Source organism: Sus scrofa, chromosome 18, assembly GCF_054392235.1.
Source record: "Sus scrofa isolate SSC_HxYL_T2T_F1_AM1 chromosome 18, Sscrofa_HxYL_maternal_Yorkshire_Landrace_v2.0, whole genome shotgun sequence".
Lineage (NCBI taxonomy): Eukaryota > Metazoa > Chordata > Mammalia > Artiodactyla > Suidae > Sus > Sus scrofa.
The window spans coordinates 18,084,888-18,102,663 of record NC_139400.1 but is presented as its reverse complement, the minus strand read 5'-3'; the positions used below and the strand labels follow the sequence as shown (position 1 = coordinate 18,102,663).

The 17,776-nt window shown below is 44.0% G+C and overlaps 2 protein-coding genes across 4 annotated transcripts in view; one reads left to right on the top strand and one right to left on the bottom strand.

The window, feature by feature from the left end:
- SLC37A3 (solute carrier family 37 member 3) overlaps positions 1 to 17,776 on the bottom strand; it is a 398,944-nt gene that overhangs the window by 290,714 nt on the left and 90,454 nt on the right. The gene's annotated exons all lie outside the window — the stretch shown is intronic.
- Positions 2,066 to 17,261, top strand: NDUFB2 (NADH:ubiquinone oxidoreductase subunit B2). Of its 3 annotated transcripts, none has more exons than XR_014833138.1 (4): positions 2,066 to 2,214; positions 11,948 to 12,092; positions 13,562 to 14,445; positions 15,914 to 17,261. XR_014833138.1 is itself a non-coding variant. In NM_001244885.1 (4 exon segments), coding segments are annotated over 3 exon segments (318 nt in total). In that variant the 5' UTR covers positions 2,107 to 2,116; the 3' UTR covers positions 13,637 to 13,660; positions 17,180 to 17,261.

The window sequence follows — 17,776 nt, the reverse complement described above, 5'->3', positions numbered from 1 at the left end:
CTGCGCCACTACGGGAACTCCAATTTCTTCTTTTTGATAAAAAATAATATTTTGTCCCACATCCTTGTGGATATTCCTGCTTGTTTTGGAGACCACCGCTCTAGACAGCGAGTGGAAAGTTGAGCTTTCCTACTCTGAAAGTCCTACAAAACTATCCTCCATTCTTTCCTTCTTTCTTTTTCTTTTTTCTTTTGGTCTTTTTAGCACTGCATATGGAGGTTCCCAGGCTAGGGGTCGAATCAGAGCTGCAGCTGCTGGCCGACACCACCGCCACAGCAATGCAGGATCCAAGCTACATCTGTAAACTACACCATGGCTCTTGGCAACACCAGATCCTTAACCCACTAAGTGATGCCAGGGATTGAACCCACATCGTCATGGATACTAGACAGATTCATTTCTGCTGTGCCACAATGGGAACTCCCTTTTTTGGTTTGTTAAGATGTCCTTTTTTGTGTGTGTGTGTCCTTGGAATCATCCCAGCATTGTTCTTTACTGGGAGCAAGGCAGGCAGCTTTATAACATGGGCAGTGGCTCCCTTAGGAAGGATGGACTCCATATTTTAATAGTTTGTGTATGTCACTAAGAGGGGTAAGTGGGGAATGGTAGCCCAGAGAAAGCTATATTATTGCCTATCAACTGGAAAGCCAACTTGCACCCAGAAAATAAATTCTTTCTTACAATTTTATACCCAGAAGTTAGGAGGGCAGAAGGGGGAAGAGTGGGGGTGGTGCCAGAGCCCTAAAAGGTCAGAGGGTCAATCAATAGGCTGTTCAGAAGGGCATAACCTAATCATAGCTTTATGTAAGTCTCTCCAGGGCAAGAGGTTTTCAGTTACAGGGCACATAGGGGCTCATATCTTGCCACAGGAGTGTCAGTTACACTCAATGCACTCAAGTCCCTAAATTCAGGTCTACATTTCTCTCCATAAGTTACCTACTTTTTATGCTTATCATTCAAGGTGAAGTCTTCAGTGCTTGTCAAGCGATCCATTTCAAATGGCAATCTCCAAGGCTTGAGGCTGGAAGGCTGTTTATAATCTAACCAAATCTAGAAGTTTTAATTTGGGGGTGGGGGAGGGGAGTCTAGAGAAGCTTGGAGTTTATTAAGAGACAAAAGCAACGAATCCACGTATGGCTCAGGATAAAGGCATGAGGAGCACTGTATAAACTGGGGACCTGCACTGTATAAACTGTGGGAGTACCATTTGGGAACCACTGGCTGCATAACAACAATACAGCAATGAAGCCTTTAAAGAAATAATTTTGTGGGAGTTCCCATCGTGGGTCAGTGGTTAAGGAATCCGACTAAGAACCATGAGGTTGCGGGTTCGGTCCCTGCCCTTGCTCAGTGGGTTAACGATCCGGCGTTGCCGTGAGCTGTGGTGTAGGTTGCAGACGCGGCTCGGATCCCAAGTTGCTGTGGCTCTGGTGCAGGCCGGTGGCTACAGCTCCGATTAGATCCCTAGGCTGGGAACCTCCATATGCCGCGGAAGCGGCCCAAGAAATGGCAAAAAGACAAAAAATAAAAATAAAGAAATCATTGTGAGCCTTTGCAGAAGAGAAGACTAGAAGGATTAGCTTTGGGAAGGACACACGGTTCAGAAAAGATTTGCAGCCTCAGAGCGTCTGGAAGCGTAGTTAATTCAGGAAGAGCTGACAGGGCGCGGGTGGCGCGGGTGTCCAGATGGTGGGGTAACGGGTGGTGGGGTAACGCTGTCCAGATCAGCACAGTGAGCTGTGACCCGGTCACGAGTTTCTTAGCCCACACGAAACAAAGGGGTTCCAGAAGCCAAGCGCCAAGGCGCTGCGCGCCTATCCGGGGGCGAAGCGCGTGGCTCCATCCAGCCCAGCTCACCCGGGCCGTCTACACCACTCGTCTATCAGAAGCGCCTCTGGACCCTCAAGCCGGGGGCCTCCTGGCGTATGCTCTCGCGCCAGGAGAAAAACCAGGACACCGATGTGGGGCGGGACCTACAGCTTCCCCACCCGCCCCGGTACGTCACGCTCCAGGCGTTGCGCGAGGAGGTGCAGTGACGTAACTGGGCGGGGCGCCAAGGGGAAGTGACGTAAGGAGGGGGGTGAGGCCAGGGTCAGTCGTCCGGACGCTAGCTGGCATGTCTCCTCTGCAGCGGCTGGCGCCTTTCACGCGCGTTGGAGGCCGTTTCCTCAGAGGCCGTGGCGCGGGGGTAGCTGGAGGCGGTGGAGTCCGTCAGTGAGTACTCGGTGGGGGTTGGGGACTTAGCTTGTCTCTAACAGAAAGCACCAGTCTTAGGGACGCCCTCACCTTGACGCCTAGCGCCGGTGGCAGCTCCGAGTCTACAGCGACTTCCGCCCTGAGGCCTGCTGGGACGTGTAGTCTGACCGCTCGCGAAGCGGGGGCTTGGGACAGCGGGGCTCGTGGGGACGGGGAAGCGCAGCTCGCGGGGCCAATTGAAGTCTGTATCGGGCCCTCCTGGCCCCGGGGGGAGCCTGCCCCTGAGAAATTGACAGTCGAATGTGGACGCAGCAAAAGCTCTTCTGGAAGCGAGAGCAGGAGTTGGGGAGGCGAGGGCGTGCTTTGCAGTTGGAAGCGTCAAGTGAGGCTGGAGAGTTTGGACGTGGTGAGGGAATGGTAGAAGGTCCTGATGCCTGGCTGAGGGATTTCGAACAGAGGCGATGTCGGTCATTGATAGGTTTTAATCAGATGTCACGTGGCCAGATTTTAATTTTGAAAAATTACTGTGGTTGCGGAGTGGAGAGTTAAGTTCTCTAAGGTGGGGGCGTGGAGGCGGTCTCCCACAAAGAGTTTTTGCCCACAGCCTATAGTTTAGAGTTCCCCTTTGCAACACGAGAATTTAAGAGAGGAGCAAAAGCAGTCACCCGTGAGGTAGCTAAAGAGGCCGATTGGAGGAGTTCCCATTGTGGCTCAGCGGAAATGAACCTGACTAGTATCCATGAGGACACAGGTGTTTAGATCCCTGGACTCGCTCAGTGGGTTAAAAATCCGGCGTTTTGGTGAGCTGTGGCGTAGGTTGCAGTCACGACTGGGATCTGGCGTGGCTGTGGCTGTGGCATAGGTTGGCAGCTGCAGCTCGGATTTGACCCCTAGCCTAGGAAGTTTCATGATCTCTTAATAACTCAGGTTTCTCAACCATGTAATGGGGATAATAGTGTTGACTTACAGAGAACTAAATGAATAACAAATCTCTAAAATGTTTGAAGACAGTTGCTGGTGCCCAGTAAGGACATTACAAGTATTGTTTAGCTGTTATTAATAATAATAGGGAACCTGAGACCCAGGAAAATTAAAAATTAAAATTAAAGGAGTGGCTTGCTTAAAGCCATATGTCTGTCCCATATGGAGCTGGGACAGGTGTAGAGTGGGAAGAAGGAAAAGCTATGTGTGACCTGAGCAAGGAGAGAGATGGAGAACCAGCAATAGCCCTGGGCTCCACATAGGAAGGCTAGTAGGTGTGCCTCTTCACTGAAGTCTCAAGTACTTCCATGACACACCTTATTTCACAGTGTGTGTAATAATTAAGTCAATAAGTATTTCTGGAGAATCTTCTAGATGTCAGTATCTTTTGTTGGTGCTGGGGATAGAGCAGAATACAAGAAAGATAATGGCGATAACATCCTGGAGAGAGAGGACACAAATGAGCAGAAAGGAACATGTTTCAGTACTATGCAGTGGCATGAATAAAGCAGGGGATTAATCCAGAGCATGTCTGGGGTGGTGGATGGGTTATTGTACCTAGGATGATGTGGGAATGCAGGCCTGAGAAGTTTGATTTGAACTAATGCTGGAGTGATGAGAGCTCAGCCGTGCAGAAATACCAGTTGGTGAGGGGAGCGAGGTAGAGGTTGGGCCATGGAGACAAGTGGGGGCCGGATTAGGGAGGGCCTTGTAGGACGAGGGATTTTATTCTAGGAATGATGGGAAGCCCTTGGAGGCTTTTAAGCAGGAAAGTAATACGATCTGGTTTATGTTTTAAAAAATGTTATCTTGGAGTTCCTGTCGTGGCTCAGTGGTTAACGAATCCGACTAGGAACCAAGAGGTTGCGGGTTCGATCCCTGGCCTTGCTCAGTGGGTTAAGGATCCGGCGTTGTCGTGGGCTGTGGTGTAGGTCACAGACGCGGCTCGGATCCCGAGTTGCTGTGGCTCTGGTTGTAGGCCAGTGGCTACAGCTCCGATTAGACCCCTAGCCTGGGAACCTCCATATGCCTCGGGAGCGGCCCAAGAAATGGCAAAAAGACAAAAAAAAAAGTTATCTTCTGAGAGAATTATGGTGCATTTTTTTTTTTTTTTAATTCGATACTTTAAAATCCTGTGTTGGAACAGCCATTATTTCTTTGGATATTGTTTCTTCCCCATTTTCTTTTCTCCTTATAGGACACGAGTTAGACATATGTCAAGTTTTCTCATCCATCCTCTTTTCATATTTTTTTAGCTGTGTCTAATCCAGGCTTTAATCCTTTTTGTGTAAAATGACTACATTTTTATTTCTGGAAATTCTGTTTTTTTCAAACCTGATTGTTCATTATAGTTTCTTGATCCTTGCTCTTCATTTCAAACTTCTATTTAAAAATAATTTTGAGTTCCTGTTGTGGTGAAGCAGAAACGAATCCGACTAGGAACCATGAGGTTGAGGGTTCGATCCCTGGGCTCGCTCAGTGAGTTAAGAATCCGGTATTGCTGTAGCTGTGGTGTAGGCTAGCAGCTGCAGCTCCGATTAGACCCCTGGCCTGGGAACCTCCATGTGCTGTGGGTGGGGCCCTAAAAAGCAAAAATAAATTTTAAAAAATAAAAATAACTTGCTTCTGTATTATAAATTATAATTATTCATTTTTTTAGTCTTGTATATTTGATACTGTTGTCTTTTGTTTTGCTGTTTCTCACTCATAGTGTCTTATTTCTTTGTAATTTTTGATTGTGAACTTTTCCTGGAACTTTTTTTTCTCTTGCACCCTCGGCATATGGAAGTTCCCCAGCCAAGGACTGAATCTGAGCCACATCTGCAACCTACACCACAGCTGTGGCAACACCAGATCCTTAACCCACTGTACTACAGTGGGAGCTCCTCCTGGAACTTTTACCCATTAGAATTCTTTGACGTCTTGCTTCTTGAGGATTCTGTCAATCCAAGATCACTTTAAATTCTTTTTTTGTTGTTGTTGTTGAAATTTTATTTTATTTTTTTTACAGAATAAAATACATACATTTAAACACAATTACATTCACACAGATTATTATATCATGGATCCTAAACAGATTAAGTGACTCCCTCTGGAGAAGTGGAATGGAAAATATGCTGAGACAAATAGGAAATTATTCTATACTTTTTTGGGGGGGGGGATTTTTTTTTTTTTTTTTTTTATGGCCATACTTATAACATATGGAAGTTCCCAGACTAGGGTGTGAATCCAAGCCAAAGCTGCAGCAACACCTGATCCTTTAACCCACTGTGCCAGGCATCAAACCTGTGTCTCTGCAGGGACCCAAGTTGCTGCATTCAGATTCTTAACCCACTTCGCCACAGCAGGAATTCCTATCCTATCAGTTCTGATGGGGCCACATGCCCACTTCTGAGTCAGTCTCTTTGGCCAGGAGAATTGGTTCTGATTGGTCAGTCCAGAGTCACGTGGTCCCTGGAGCTGAAGGAGGCTTTTATTTTTTATTTTTTTTATTTTTTATTTTTATTTATTTATTTTGCTATTTCTTGGGCCGCTTCCGCAGCACATGGAGATTCCCAGGCTAGGGGTCCAATCGGAGCTGTAGCCACCAGCCTACGCCAGAGCCACAGCAACGCAGGATCCGAGCCGCGTCTGCAACCTACACCACAGCTCACGGCAACGCCGGCCGTCAACCCACTGATCAAGGGCAGGGACCGAACCCGCAACCTCATGGTTCCTAGTCGGATTCGTCAACCACTGCACCACGACGGGAACTCCTATTCTATACTTTATCCCATTTTGTATGGCTTTCATCCTTACTATTTAGTATTATCTATTACATTTCAATTTTTCTTTAAAAATTAGCATTATATTAAAATTGTTATATTATGCTACTAAAATTTATAAAGAAGAAAGCCTTATATACCATTAAATATTTTATAGAGCATAATAAAAAGAATAACTGGTAGGAATAACAAAAATACCCTCTGAAAATAAGCAAAATATAAAATGCATAAGTTGGTTAGAAAACAGTGTAACTTTATAAATATGTCCTCACAATTTGTTAACATCTTATTGATTCTTCAATATAGGCATTACACCATTCTAGGTGATGTGATAAACAAGACATTATAGACCTTACATTGTACCATGGAGAGAAATGGTTATTAATAATACAATTGTAGAGCTGTATTATTTAATTGTACAGTGGCATTATTTAATTATAATTATCATAAGTTCTTTGATGGAGAGGAAATCAGAATCAGGTCTAAGAAGACTTCAGCATTCCAAGAATGATGTCAAATGACCCCTTTCATGGTGGATTATGCACTTATTTACTGTGAGATATATTTCTCCTCCAGAGATTCCTTGTTTGTATATCAATTGTAGATTTTTGGTTTGCAGTCATTCTGAAGTTTTGATATAAGAGTCTATATGTATATGAGATTGTTTTAAGTTGTTATTCTCTTAATTGCAAGTTCGTCTCCAGTGTCCTGCATTTGTACCTACGTCTTCTCACGATTTCTGATTTTGGTGGTATAATTGTGCATGGATGATTTCGTATCTTTACTGTATATATACCTTTACTGGTGGGCCTTGTCTTTTGTGGCATTTTTGTTTCCTGTTGCTGTCTTTTCTTTTCTGCCTAGAGAAGTTCCTTTAGTATTTGTTGTAAGGCTGGTTTAGTGTTGCTGAATTCTTTCAACTTTTGCTTATCTGTGAAGGTTTTGATTTCTTCAAATCTGAATGAGAGCCTTGCTGGGTAGAGTAATCTTGGTTGGAGGTTTTTTCCTTTCATCACGTTAAGTGTCTCATGCCACTCCCTTCTGGCCTGCAGAGTTTCACCTGCAAAATCTGCCGATAACCTTACTGGGGTTCCCTTGTATGTTACTTGTTTCTTTTCCCTAGCTGCTTTCAAGATTTTCTCTGTCTTTAATTTTGGTCAGTTTGATTAATATGTGTCTCGGTGTATTCCTCCTTGAGATTATTTTATATGGTACTCGTTGTTCTTCCTGGATTTGAGTGAGTGGTTCCTTTCCCATGTTAGGGAAGTTTTTAGCTATTATCTCTTGGAATATTTTTCCTGTCCCCTTCTCTCTCTCTTCTCCTTAATGTCCCAGTTCTCTGAGACTCTCTTCATTTGTTTTCAATCTTTTTTCTCTTTTCTGTTCTGCATCCGTAATTTCCACTAATTGGTCCTCCACCTCGCTTATTTGTTCTTCTGCCTCCTGTATTCTGCGGTTAGCTGCTTCTAGTGAATTTTTTATTTCAGTTATTGTGTTTTGCATCTCTTCTTGTTTAAGTTTTATATCTTGTATCTCTTTGGTTAGTGTTTCCTGTAAGTTATCCATCTTTGCCTCCAGTTTATTTCCAATGTCTTGCATCATTTTCAGCATCAACAATCTAAAGTCTTTTTCCTGGAGGCTGAGAATCTCCTCATTGCTTAGCTGATCTTCTGGAGTTTTTCTCCCTCATCTGAGTTATAGTTCTCTGTCTTTTCATTTTTATAGGTTTTTGGTGTGGTGACCTTTTGCCCCGGGGCTTCTCAGCAGCTGACTGATGGGTGGGGCCAGATTTTCCCAAAATGGCCCCCTCCAGAGAAAGGCAGCTGCTGAATATTCCCGAGAGCTTTGCTTCCAATGTCCTTCCCTCACAACGAGCCACGTTCACTCCTCTTTTCCCAGGATGTCCTCCAAGAACTGCAGTCGGGTTTGACCCCGATTCCTATGGAGACCTCGCTCTGCCCTGGGACCCAGTGCACTTGAAATTCGGTGTGCGCCTTTTAGGAATGGGGTCTCCGTTTCCCCCAGTCCCATGGCTCCTGGGCACAAGCCCCACTGGCCTTCAATGCCAGATGCTCCAGGGGCTCTTTCTCCCAGTGCCAGGTCCCCGCACGTGAGGGTTTGATGTGGGGCTCAGAACTCTGACTCCTGTAGGTGAGTCTGTGAACCAGTTAGTTTCCAGTCTGTGGGGCTTCCCACCCAGGAGGTATGGGGTTGTTTATATCGTGAAATCGCCCCTCCTACCTCTTGATGTGGCCTCCTGTTTTTCTTCTGGAGTAAGATATCTTTTTTAAGGTTTCTGGTCCATTCGGGTGAAGACTGCTTGATCTTTAGTTGTGAATTTTGTTGTTTTTAGGAGAGAAGTTGAGCTCCAGTCCTTCTTTCCGCCATCTTAATCCTGTCTCCACTTTAAATTCTTGCTTGAGGTTCTTAGACCACATAGGTCCAAAACCCAGGGTGTGTGAATTTGGGTGCAAACCCCCCCCCAGGACTTGCTTCTGGTGACAAATTCCTATTCCCCTCCTTACGACAGGTTTGTGTCCCATTCACTCTTCTGTGGTGGGGCTGCAGCTCTATTCAGGGGTCTAATGACTAGAGTCTTCATCCTGAGAGGGCCCCAGGCTTCTTGTCTTGTCGCAGACTCTGAGGAATAGCAGAAATCCTCAGGGTGAAGGCCAGCCTCAGCACTCGCGTGGTTTCCAGGTACCAGGTTGTATTTTAACTGGGGTTTTGCCCTTGCTTGGTAGATTCCTTCTTTTGGGGCCTGCTCAATGTTATATTTACATAAAAAAATTCATCTAGTGTTGCATTTTCAATTTGTTCAGTTGTTCAGCCCGTCTAGTCCGCCATAGCGCAGTTAACAGCCTAGCTTGGAACAGAACAGTAGACATTTGTGGAACCTCTTCCTTCCTTCTCTCCCTCCCTCCCTCTGTCTTCCTCCTTTCCTTCCTCCCTGTTTATTTCAGGTTCTCTCCGGTTTGTTTTTTTCTTTTGTGTTTTTTTCTTTTTTGCCACACAGTCAGCATGTGGAAATTCCCAGGCCGGGGGTTGAACCTACGCCACACAGCAGCAACCAAAGCCACAGTGGTGAGAACACAAGAGCCTTAACTGGCTAGGCCATCAGAGAACTCCCATGTGGAATCTTTATATTTCTTAATCATGACAATCAGTGTGTCATCCATTCCTTTTCTCTAATTGCAGTGTTTCAAATCTTTTTGTTCAAAAAGATTTCTACCTTGCAGTCAATGACCCACTTATTTTCAAGCCATAGATAAAATAACATGTCATTCTAGCAGTAATGAAATGTGGAGGGTTCCTGGGAATGGATTTAAACTATAATTCTCAAATCTTAATTAAAATGAATTTAATTGGACCCTTATTACTAGATTACCTACCAAAGAGGAAGCCTGTTGTTATAATATATTGAATTCCCACCCCCAATAGTTTGTTTATATAATGGAGTATCTGTTGCACAGGTAATCCTGAATCGATGCTGTCAAATGTAATTGGCACATGATGGCATTTCAGAAACAGTATGATACATTCAGGTGGTAAAGCAGTGGTGTTTGACAGAAGCTTTTTTTTTTTTTTTTTTGTCTTTTTGCTATTTCTTGGGCCGCTCCTGCGGCATATGAAGGTTCCCAGGCTAGGGGTCCAATCAGAGCTGTAGCCACCGGCCTGCACCAGAGCCACAGCAACTTGGGATCCGAGCCGCGTCTGCAACCTACACCACAGCTCACGGCAACGCTGGATCGTTAACCCACTGAGCAAGGGCAGGGACCGAACCTGCAACCTCATGGTTCCTAGTCGGATTCGTTAATCACTGCACCACGACGGGAACTCCTGACAGAAGCTTTTAAAAGTAATACATGGTCACTGTAAAAAAGATACATGTATGCAAAAAGAATACAACATACTTTGCATACCATCTGTAGCTAATTCCTATTATATATAGAATATTTCTATTTTATATAGAACCTTCCAAATAAAAGTTATATATTGGATAGTTTTTTTGGTCTTTTGGCTTTTTAGGGCTGTGCCCTTGGCACGTGGAGGCTCCTAGGCTAGGGGTGCAATCAGAATTGTAGCTGCCGGCCTACACCACAGCTCACAGCAATGCTGGATCCTTAACCCACTGTGCAAGGCCAGGGATCGAACCCACAACCTCATGGTTCCTAGTCGGATTTGTTAACCACTGCGCCACGACAGGAACTCCTGGATAGATATTTAGATAAATACGGAATTTTATCATTTCAGCGTGGTGACTTTGGTTTTATCATGCTGATGGGGATTCAATTAAGAGTTATGTCTTTGATTTCATAAAATGAGAAAATTATTGATGTTTGTTTGCAGGCAGTATTTAAGAGCTTGGGCTTTACCACCAACCAAGACTCCAGTGTTCTCATTTGTAAACATTAATAATCATAGGATCCATCTCATAAGGTTGTGATGAAAATTAAATGCTAACGCGTATAAAATGCTTGGTGCCATGCCTAGCACCTGACAGACACTCTAAATAGTAACTGTTAATCTTTTAGAGTAGGAGAGGATAATAAAAAGGGCACTAGGTAGTACGTATCAAGAACCATGGAAATACCAGTTTTCACAAATCTATAGCACGTTTTGAAGAAATTTTAGTGCAGTTTTGGTACAGGTATTCATTTCTGTGTTGTGCACAAGAGAACATTGCTTTATAATCTGATTCTTGGGTGGAATGAAATTTGTGAACACATTTTACATAGGAACTCTTCAAATTTTTCCATTTTCTGTGTGGTAGCATGTGTATAGCTGCTATGAATATTAAGTACAAATTATAGTATTTAAATTAGATTGAACCTATAATAATTATACAACTGAATGAATATTATAACTCATATAACTGAATGAATTATTATATCCAACAACTTGTTGACAGTATCTAAATGAAAAAACAAAAACCAGAGAAACTTGTTTGGACTGTTTAGTACTCTTTGTTTTGTTCATTGCTGTTAGCTTTTTCTTTGTTTTTGTTTTGTTTTTTTTTTTTTTTTTGTCTTTTTAGGGCCGCACCCTCAGCATAGGGAGGTTCTCAGGCTAGGGGTCGAATTGGAGCTACATCATAGTCTCAGCAACGCCACATTCGAGCTGGGTCCGCAAGCTACATCATAGCTCGAGGCAACACCGGATCCTTAACCCGCTGATCTAGGCCAGGGATCCCACCTGTGTCCTCATGGATACTAGTCAGATTTATTTCCGATGAGCCACGGTGGCAACTCCAGTGCTGTTAGCTTGTTAAAAAGGATCAGCTGAGTTCTCTTTTCCATAAAGTTATCTTTTAATAAAGATTGTAATAGAGCACAGGATGTAATTTGCCTTTGAAATAGGTGGACAACATTAATTTGCTGATTTGTTTTTCTGAATAAGCTAGTGACCTACTCTAGGTTCACTCACAGTCTCTTAACCAAAACCCTTGGGGCCAGTACCCCATATTCAGCACCTTCCTATTTCTGGTGTAAAATACATGAATATTCCCTCAGTGAAAATCAAAATTAGCCCCCTGTCAATTCAGGCCAGTTTTTGCTGCTGCGCAAGTTTATTTATTTTTATTTTTTAAATTTTTTTGTCATTTTCTTGGGCCGCTCCCACGGCATATGGAGGTTCCCAGGCTAGGGGTCGAATGGGAGCTGTAGCCACCGGCCTACGCCAGAGCCACAGCAGTGAAGGATCCGAGCTGCGTCTGCGACCTACACCACAGTTCACAGCAACGCCAGATCCTCAACCCACTGAGCAAGGCCAGGGATCGAACCCACAACCTCATGGTTCCTAGTCAGATTCGTTAACCACTGTGCCACGGCGGGAACTCCTGCTGCGCAAGTTTAAAGCAAGCTTATGAAAAATGAGTATTTCGAGGGATTGTGTAGCTCTGTCCCTCTGTGTTTAGCAGAGGAGATGAGAAAGGTTTGGATTCTGGCTGGGTTCATTCTTGGAAGACAGAGCCAGCTGCCTAAGGTTTCCGTCTCGTCACGCAGTGCTGGCGGAGGTGTGCACATCGAGCCCCGGTACAGACAGTTTCCCCAGCTGACCAGATCCCAGCTGATCCAGGCTGAGTTCTTCAGTGCAACCATGTGGTTCTGGATTCTCTGGCGCTTTTGGCACGACTCAGATGCTGTGCTGGTAAGTGCAGGAGAATGATTCTAGTCCTTTTTGTGGGTGAGGGGAGGGAAAATATATTAATAGCCTGGCTTGTTTCTTTTTTCTGTTTTTCTGTCTGGCTGTAGCCCTTTACCATGTTGTCCTTCAGTGTGTGTAGGACTCCTTTTATTTAATGAAACGTACTCTCTGACATCTTCCACTCATGTCTTAACACGTTCAGTGGCCGTATTTGGAAGGGACACTATAGAAGCTAATTCTTTTACCTTCTAAACTAGGGTAGGGGTTCATCAGCAGGTTTAGTTTCATACTTAAATTCCTTTAAATGAGAAATATCATCTAGTCTGTCCAGAGGCCCAAGGCAGCCAGGCTGAGGCGGGATATCCACAGGCTAATTTCTCCTAAGGAGAGAAGTTAGTTACTGGTGACTTTCTAACATGCCACTGGCCTCACTGAGCTTTTATTTTTTATTTTTTTTACGGTTTTTTAATTTAATTTTATTGATGTATAGTTGATGTACAATGTAGTGATCATTTCTGCTGTACAACGAAGTGATTCAGTTATTACATATCCCTTTTTTTCTAGATTTTTCCCCCATATAGGTTATTACAGAACATTGGGTAGAGTTCCCTGTGCTCCACAGCAGGTCCCAGTTGTTCACCCATTCCACATACAAAAGTGTGTCTTTGCCATTTGCAAACCCCCATTCCATCCACCCCTATTTCCCCTTTGGTAACCATAAATTTGTTTTCAAATCTGTGAGTCTGTTTCTGTTTTGCAAATACATTCATTTGTATCATTCTTTTAAATTCCACATGTAAATGACTTCATATGGTATTTGTCTTTCTCTGTTTGACCTACTTCATTTAGCATAATTGTCTCTAGGTCCAAAAAATGTTTTATGTTAAAACCACTGTAAGTTTGGGGGTTGTTGGTTATCAGAGCATAACGTGGCTCATCTGGACCTCATCCCCACCCTCTGAGTCCTGGTAGGAGGAAGAGTCACATTCACATAACAGCAGTTCCAAAGGGTAGACAGTTGCTTTCCTTCCTCTCTTATAGCCACTTGATCTAAAGCTGGTCAAACAGTAGATCCATCTAAGTCTGTAGATCAGGAGCTAGAAATGCCAGGAAGTAGGAATAGTGTGTAATTCATTCCTGTTTATTCTGGAGGCAGCAGCAATGCAGGAAATACACATCTCTGGAACAATCACAGGCAGCAGGTATGGTAGCATCATCTGGGGTCTAGGGCTATGGGTGGACATTTTCATAAATATTTGGTTTGTTTTTCAAGGACATTGGAAGCAGAGTCTCCATTGGATAAGTCAGCTGAGCTTTTATCACACTTGCGCAGACGCTGTTCTCTAGGAAATTACACTTTTGTAGGTCAGCTGTCAGGAGTGTGTGTGAGACATGTTTTGTCAGGGAAGACATTGTATGGATGTTGTGTAAAGTCTAGATTCTTGACTTTTTTTTTTAATGGCTGTCATCAGGGTCACTTTCCATATCCAGATCCTTCCCAGTGGACGGATGAAGAATTAGGCATCCTTCCTGATGATGAGGACTGAAAATGTTGGCTCAACTTTTTACAGGTGGGTATGCTCCAAGTTTCTTTTTTCCTTTTTTGTGTGTCTTTTGTCTTTTCGCCTTTTCTAGGGCCGATCCCGTGGCATAGGGAGGTTCTCAGGCTAGGGGTCTAAATCGGAGCTGTAGCCACTGGCCTATGCCAGAGCCACAGCAATTCGGGATCCGAGCTGCGTTCGCAATCTGCACTACAGCTCATGGCATGCTGGATCTTTAACCCACTGAGCGAGGCCAGGGATGGAACCTGCAACCTCATGGTTCCTAGTCGGATTCATTCACCACTGCACCACAGTGGGAACTCCAATGCTCCAAGTTTCTAAAAAGCAATATTTAACTTCTGTCAATAAACATGTTTTGACCTTGCATCTTTGATGGCCTCGGAGAAACGGTCCATTTTCTAAGAGTAGGAAGAACAATTAACTATGTGGTGTCTAATTTCTGCCTTTGGTATCTTCAGTTTGCTGTCATGCTGCCCCCACTCCCACTTTTAGTCCCATCTTCCTTATCTTTTTATGTCCCCCCTCCCCTTTTTTGTCTTTTTAGGGCTGTACCTGTGGTATATGGAAGTTCCCAGGCTAGGGGTCGAATCTGAGCTGCAGCTGCCGGCCTACATCACAGCCACAGCAACCCTAGATCCTAGCTGAATCTGTGACCTACACCACAGCTCGTGGCAATTCCAGATCCTTTAACCTACTGATCGAGGCCAGAATCAAGCCTGAATCCTCATGGACACTAGTCAGATTCTTTTTTTTTTGTCTTTTGTCTTTTTGTTGTTGTTGTTGCTATTTCTTGGGCCGCTCCCACGGCATATGGAGGTTCCCAGGCTAGGGGTTGAATCGGAGCTGTAGCCACCGGCCTACACCAGAGCCACAGCAACGCGGGATCCCAGCCGCGTCTGCAACCTACACCACAGCTCACGGCAACGCCGGATCGTTAACCCACTGAGCAAGGACAGGGACCGAACCCGCAACCTCATGGTTCCTAGTCGGATTCGTTAACCACTGCGCCACGACGGGAACTCCGACACTAGTCAGATTCTTAACCAACTGAGCCATAACAGGAACTCCTCACTTTCTATTTTGAAAGATTCTTTTTTCCTAGGTTATGTTACAGTTTTGGGTCCATTTACTTATTAATTGATCAAAGACTATTTATTTTCATCTTTTTGCCTTTTCTGGGGCCACTTCCGTGGCCTGTGGAGGTTCCCAGGCTAGGGGTCTAGTCCGAGCTGTAGCCACAAGCCTACGCCAGAGCCACAGCCAACTCGGGATCCGAGCTGCATCTGCAACCTACACCACAGCTCACAGCAACACCGGATCCTTAACCCACTGAGCAGGGGCAGGGATCAAACAGCAACCTCATGGTTCCTAGTCGGATTCGTTAACCACTGAGCCATGCGGGAACTCCTGATCAAAGACTTTTTAAGCACCAACTCTGTACAGGGCTTAAAGTGATGGACAAGATAGATATGAAGCTTGTATTTATAAAAATTCAGTGTTCTACACTCAGTGTTTTAATGGAAAGTTCCAGCATATAGGAATGTTATGACATAGAACTGCATGGAAATTTAACTCTTGAAACAGGAAAAGGTTGTGGTCTTTTCATTTTCTAGATCAGGAAGTCAATTTTTTTTCTTTCAAAAGAAGGATAAAAAGGAGGAGTCCCTTTCTCCACAAAGTCCTCAAGGGTGAAGACATTTAACATGTTTTTAAATTAATTATTGCATGGCTAATAGACCTAAAAATAAAACACAGACTCTTTTTTATTTTTGCTTTTTAGGGCCGCACATGCTGCATAGGGAAGTTCCCAGGCTAGGGGTTGAATCTGAACTATGCCATAGCCACAGCAACACTGGATCTGAGCCTCATCTGTGACCTACACTGCAGCTTGCAGCAATGCCAGATCCGAGGCCAGAGATTGAACTTGCATCCTCACGGATACTAGTTGGGTTCTTAACCTGCTGAGCCACAAGTGTAAATAACTCTTGCGATTGGCAACTTAAATGTTGATGGTATGAAGCAACTAGAATATTTGCTAGTGATAATGTAAAAAGGAAAAAGAAAAGAAAAAAGGCGTTTCCGTCGTGGCGCAGCAGAAGTGAATCTGACTAGGAACATGAGGTTGTGGATTCGATCCTTGGCCTTACTCAGTGGGTTAAAGATCCAGCATTGCCGTGAGCTGTGGTGTAGGTCGCAGACATGGCTTGGATCTGAAGTTGCTGTGGTGTCGGCCAGTGGCTACAGCTCTGATTCAGCCCCTAGCCTGGGAACCTCCATATGCCGAGGGTGCAGCCCTCAAAAGACAAAAGACAAAAAAAAAAAAGAAGTAAAAAGGTACAACTTTGTAAAATTATTTGGCAGTTTCTAATGAAGTTAAACATGTATATCCTAGGATTCATTGACTTTATTCCTAGGTATTTACTCAAGAAAAATGAAAATATATGCCATAAAAAATATGTATAAAATTTTTCATAGCAATTTTTTTTTTCTTTTTTTAGGGCCACACCTGTGACATATGGAGGGTCCCAGGCTATGAGTTGAATCAGAACTACAGCCACCGGCCTACAGCACAGCCACAGCAATGCAGGATCCTTAACCCACTGAGTGAGGCCAGGGATCAAACCCGAAACCTCATAGTTCCTTGTCGGATTCATTTCCACTGTGCTAGGACGGGAACTCCACAATTTTTTTCTTAATAGCTCCAAAACAGATCTAATTGTACATCAGTGAGAGAATGGGCAAATATACAGTATATTCATTCAACTGAATAATAAATTCAGCAATTACAAATAACCTCAAGACACAGTAATTTAGGTAAATCTCAAAATCATTATACTAAGCAAAAGGAGTCACTTAACTACATAATGAACAATTCCATTTATATGCAGTCAAAGAACTGGTGAAACTAATCTATAGAGGTAGAGTGGGGGGTTTGGGGTTAATGTAGGTGCATGTAATTGTCACAATTCATTGAATTTAAACCCTTAATATCTGTGCATTTTTAATTATAATAATTGCCATCATTCAAAACGCCCTGGAAATTTTTTAAAGGATAGGGAGCATTAAATGATGGTTAAGTTATTCCTATTAAATCATGCTGTTAGTATTGCTATTATTATTTTAATTAGCAGCTTATTGACATGAAAATTTCAGCAGTTTTGGGATTGTAGGGAAGAGGCGGTTTGGGAGCAAACATTTAGGATGTTTTACAGCCCGTTTTGTGTCTCTGGCGTGTTGCGGAGCTGTCAGAGAACCCGGTCCTTGCCAGGCCTCCTGCTTTCCCGGTGTTAGCGAGTCTGCTGGCACGAACCTCTTCCTGTCTCCTCACATTATTTGCCATCACTGTGTACAGCTGTTAACATTTTAAGGACTAGACTGCAAAAGAAAGGGGGTTTGGTCCTCTCCTCCGCAGTCTGCTCACGTGGTTGATGCTCAGTGAATGCTTGAATAAAAGAATGAACAAGAATGATGGGTTTGAATTCCTGAAAATAAACGTTCTTAAACTTTTCCATTTCTGTTTCCCTGCAGGAGCCAGGTGAGGATGTCAAGAAGTCACAGACGTCACATTGTATATTAAAGCTGTAAATTAAAGTGTTTTGGTCAAGAATGAGGAACTGAGTTATGGATGTCTCTGATAATGACAACCACCATTTATGGATTCTTTCCTGTGCTCCCCACTGCTGTGCTAACTTGGTATAGTGCTTTCAGGGCATGCTCTTGGGTACCCTGTGGTATAGGGAGACAGGCCTTAGCGCCTTTTATCAGTGAGGACACTGAGGTTCAAGGGAGTGAAGTAACTTGCTTCGGGTCACACACTGATGAGTGGCGACATTAGGTCTGACTCCACGCTTACTCCCGTGGTGACACTGCCTGCCTCCTTAGTGGATGTCGTCATCATGGGTACATTGACAGGTGAAGCGTTTGCCACCCCTCTCTCCTGATGTATTCTTACCTCAGTACACAGAGGTCAGAGGTCGGTGCTTCCATTTATTGTGTTTGCCTATCTCTCGAGGTCGGGGATCGTGTTGTGTTGCCATTTGTAGTTTTTTTTTTTTTTTTTTTTCAGTGCCGAACTGGAGACATGTGGAAGTTTCCAGGCTAGGGGTCAAATCAGAGCGGTAGCTG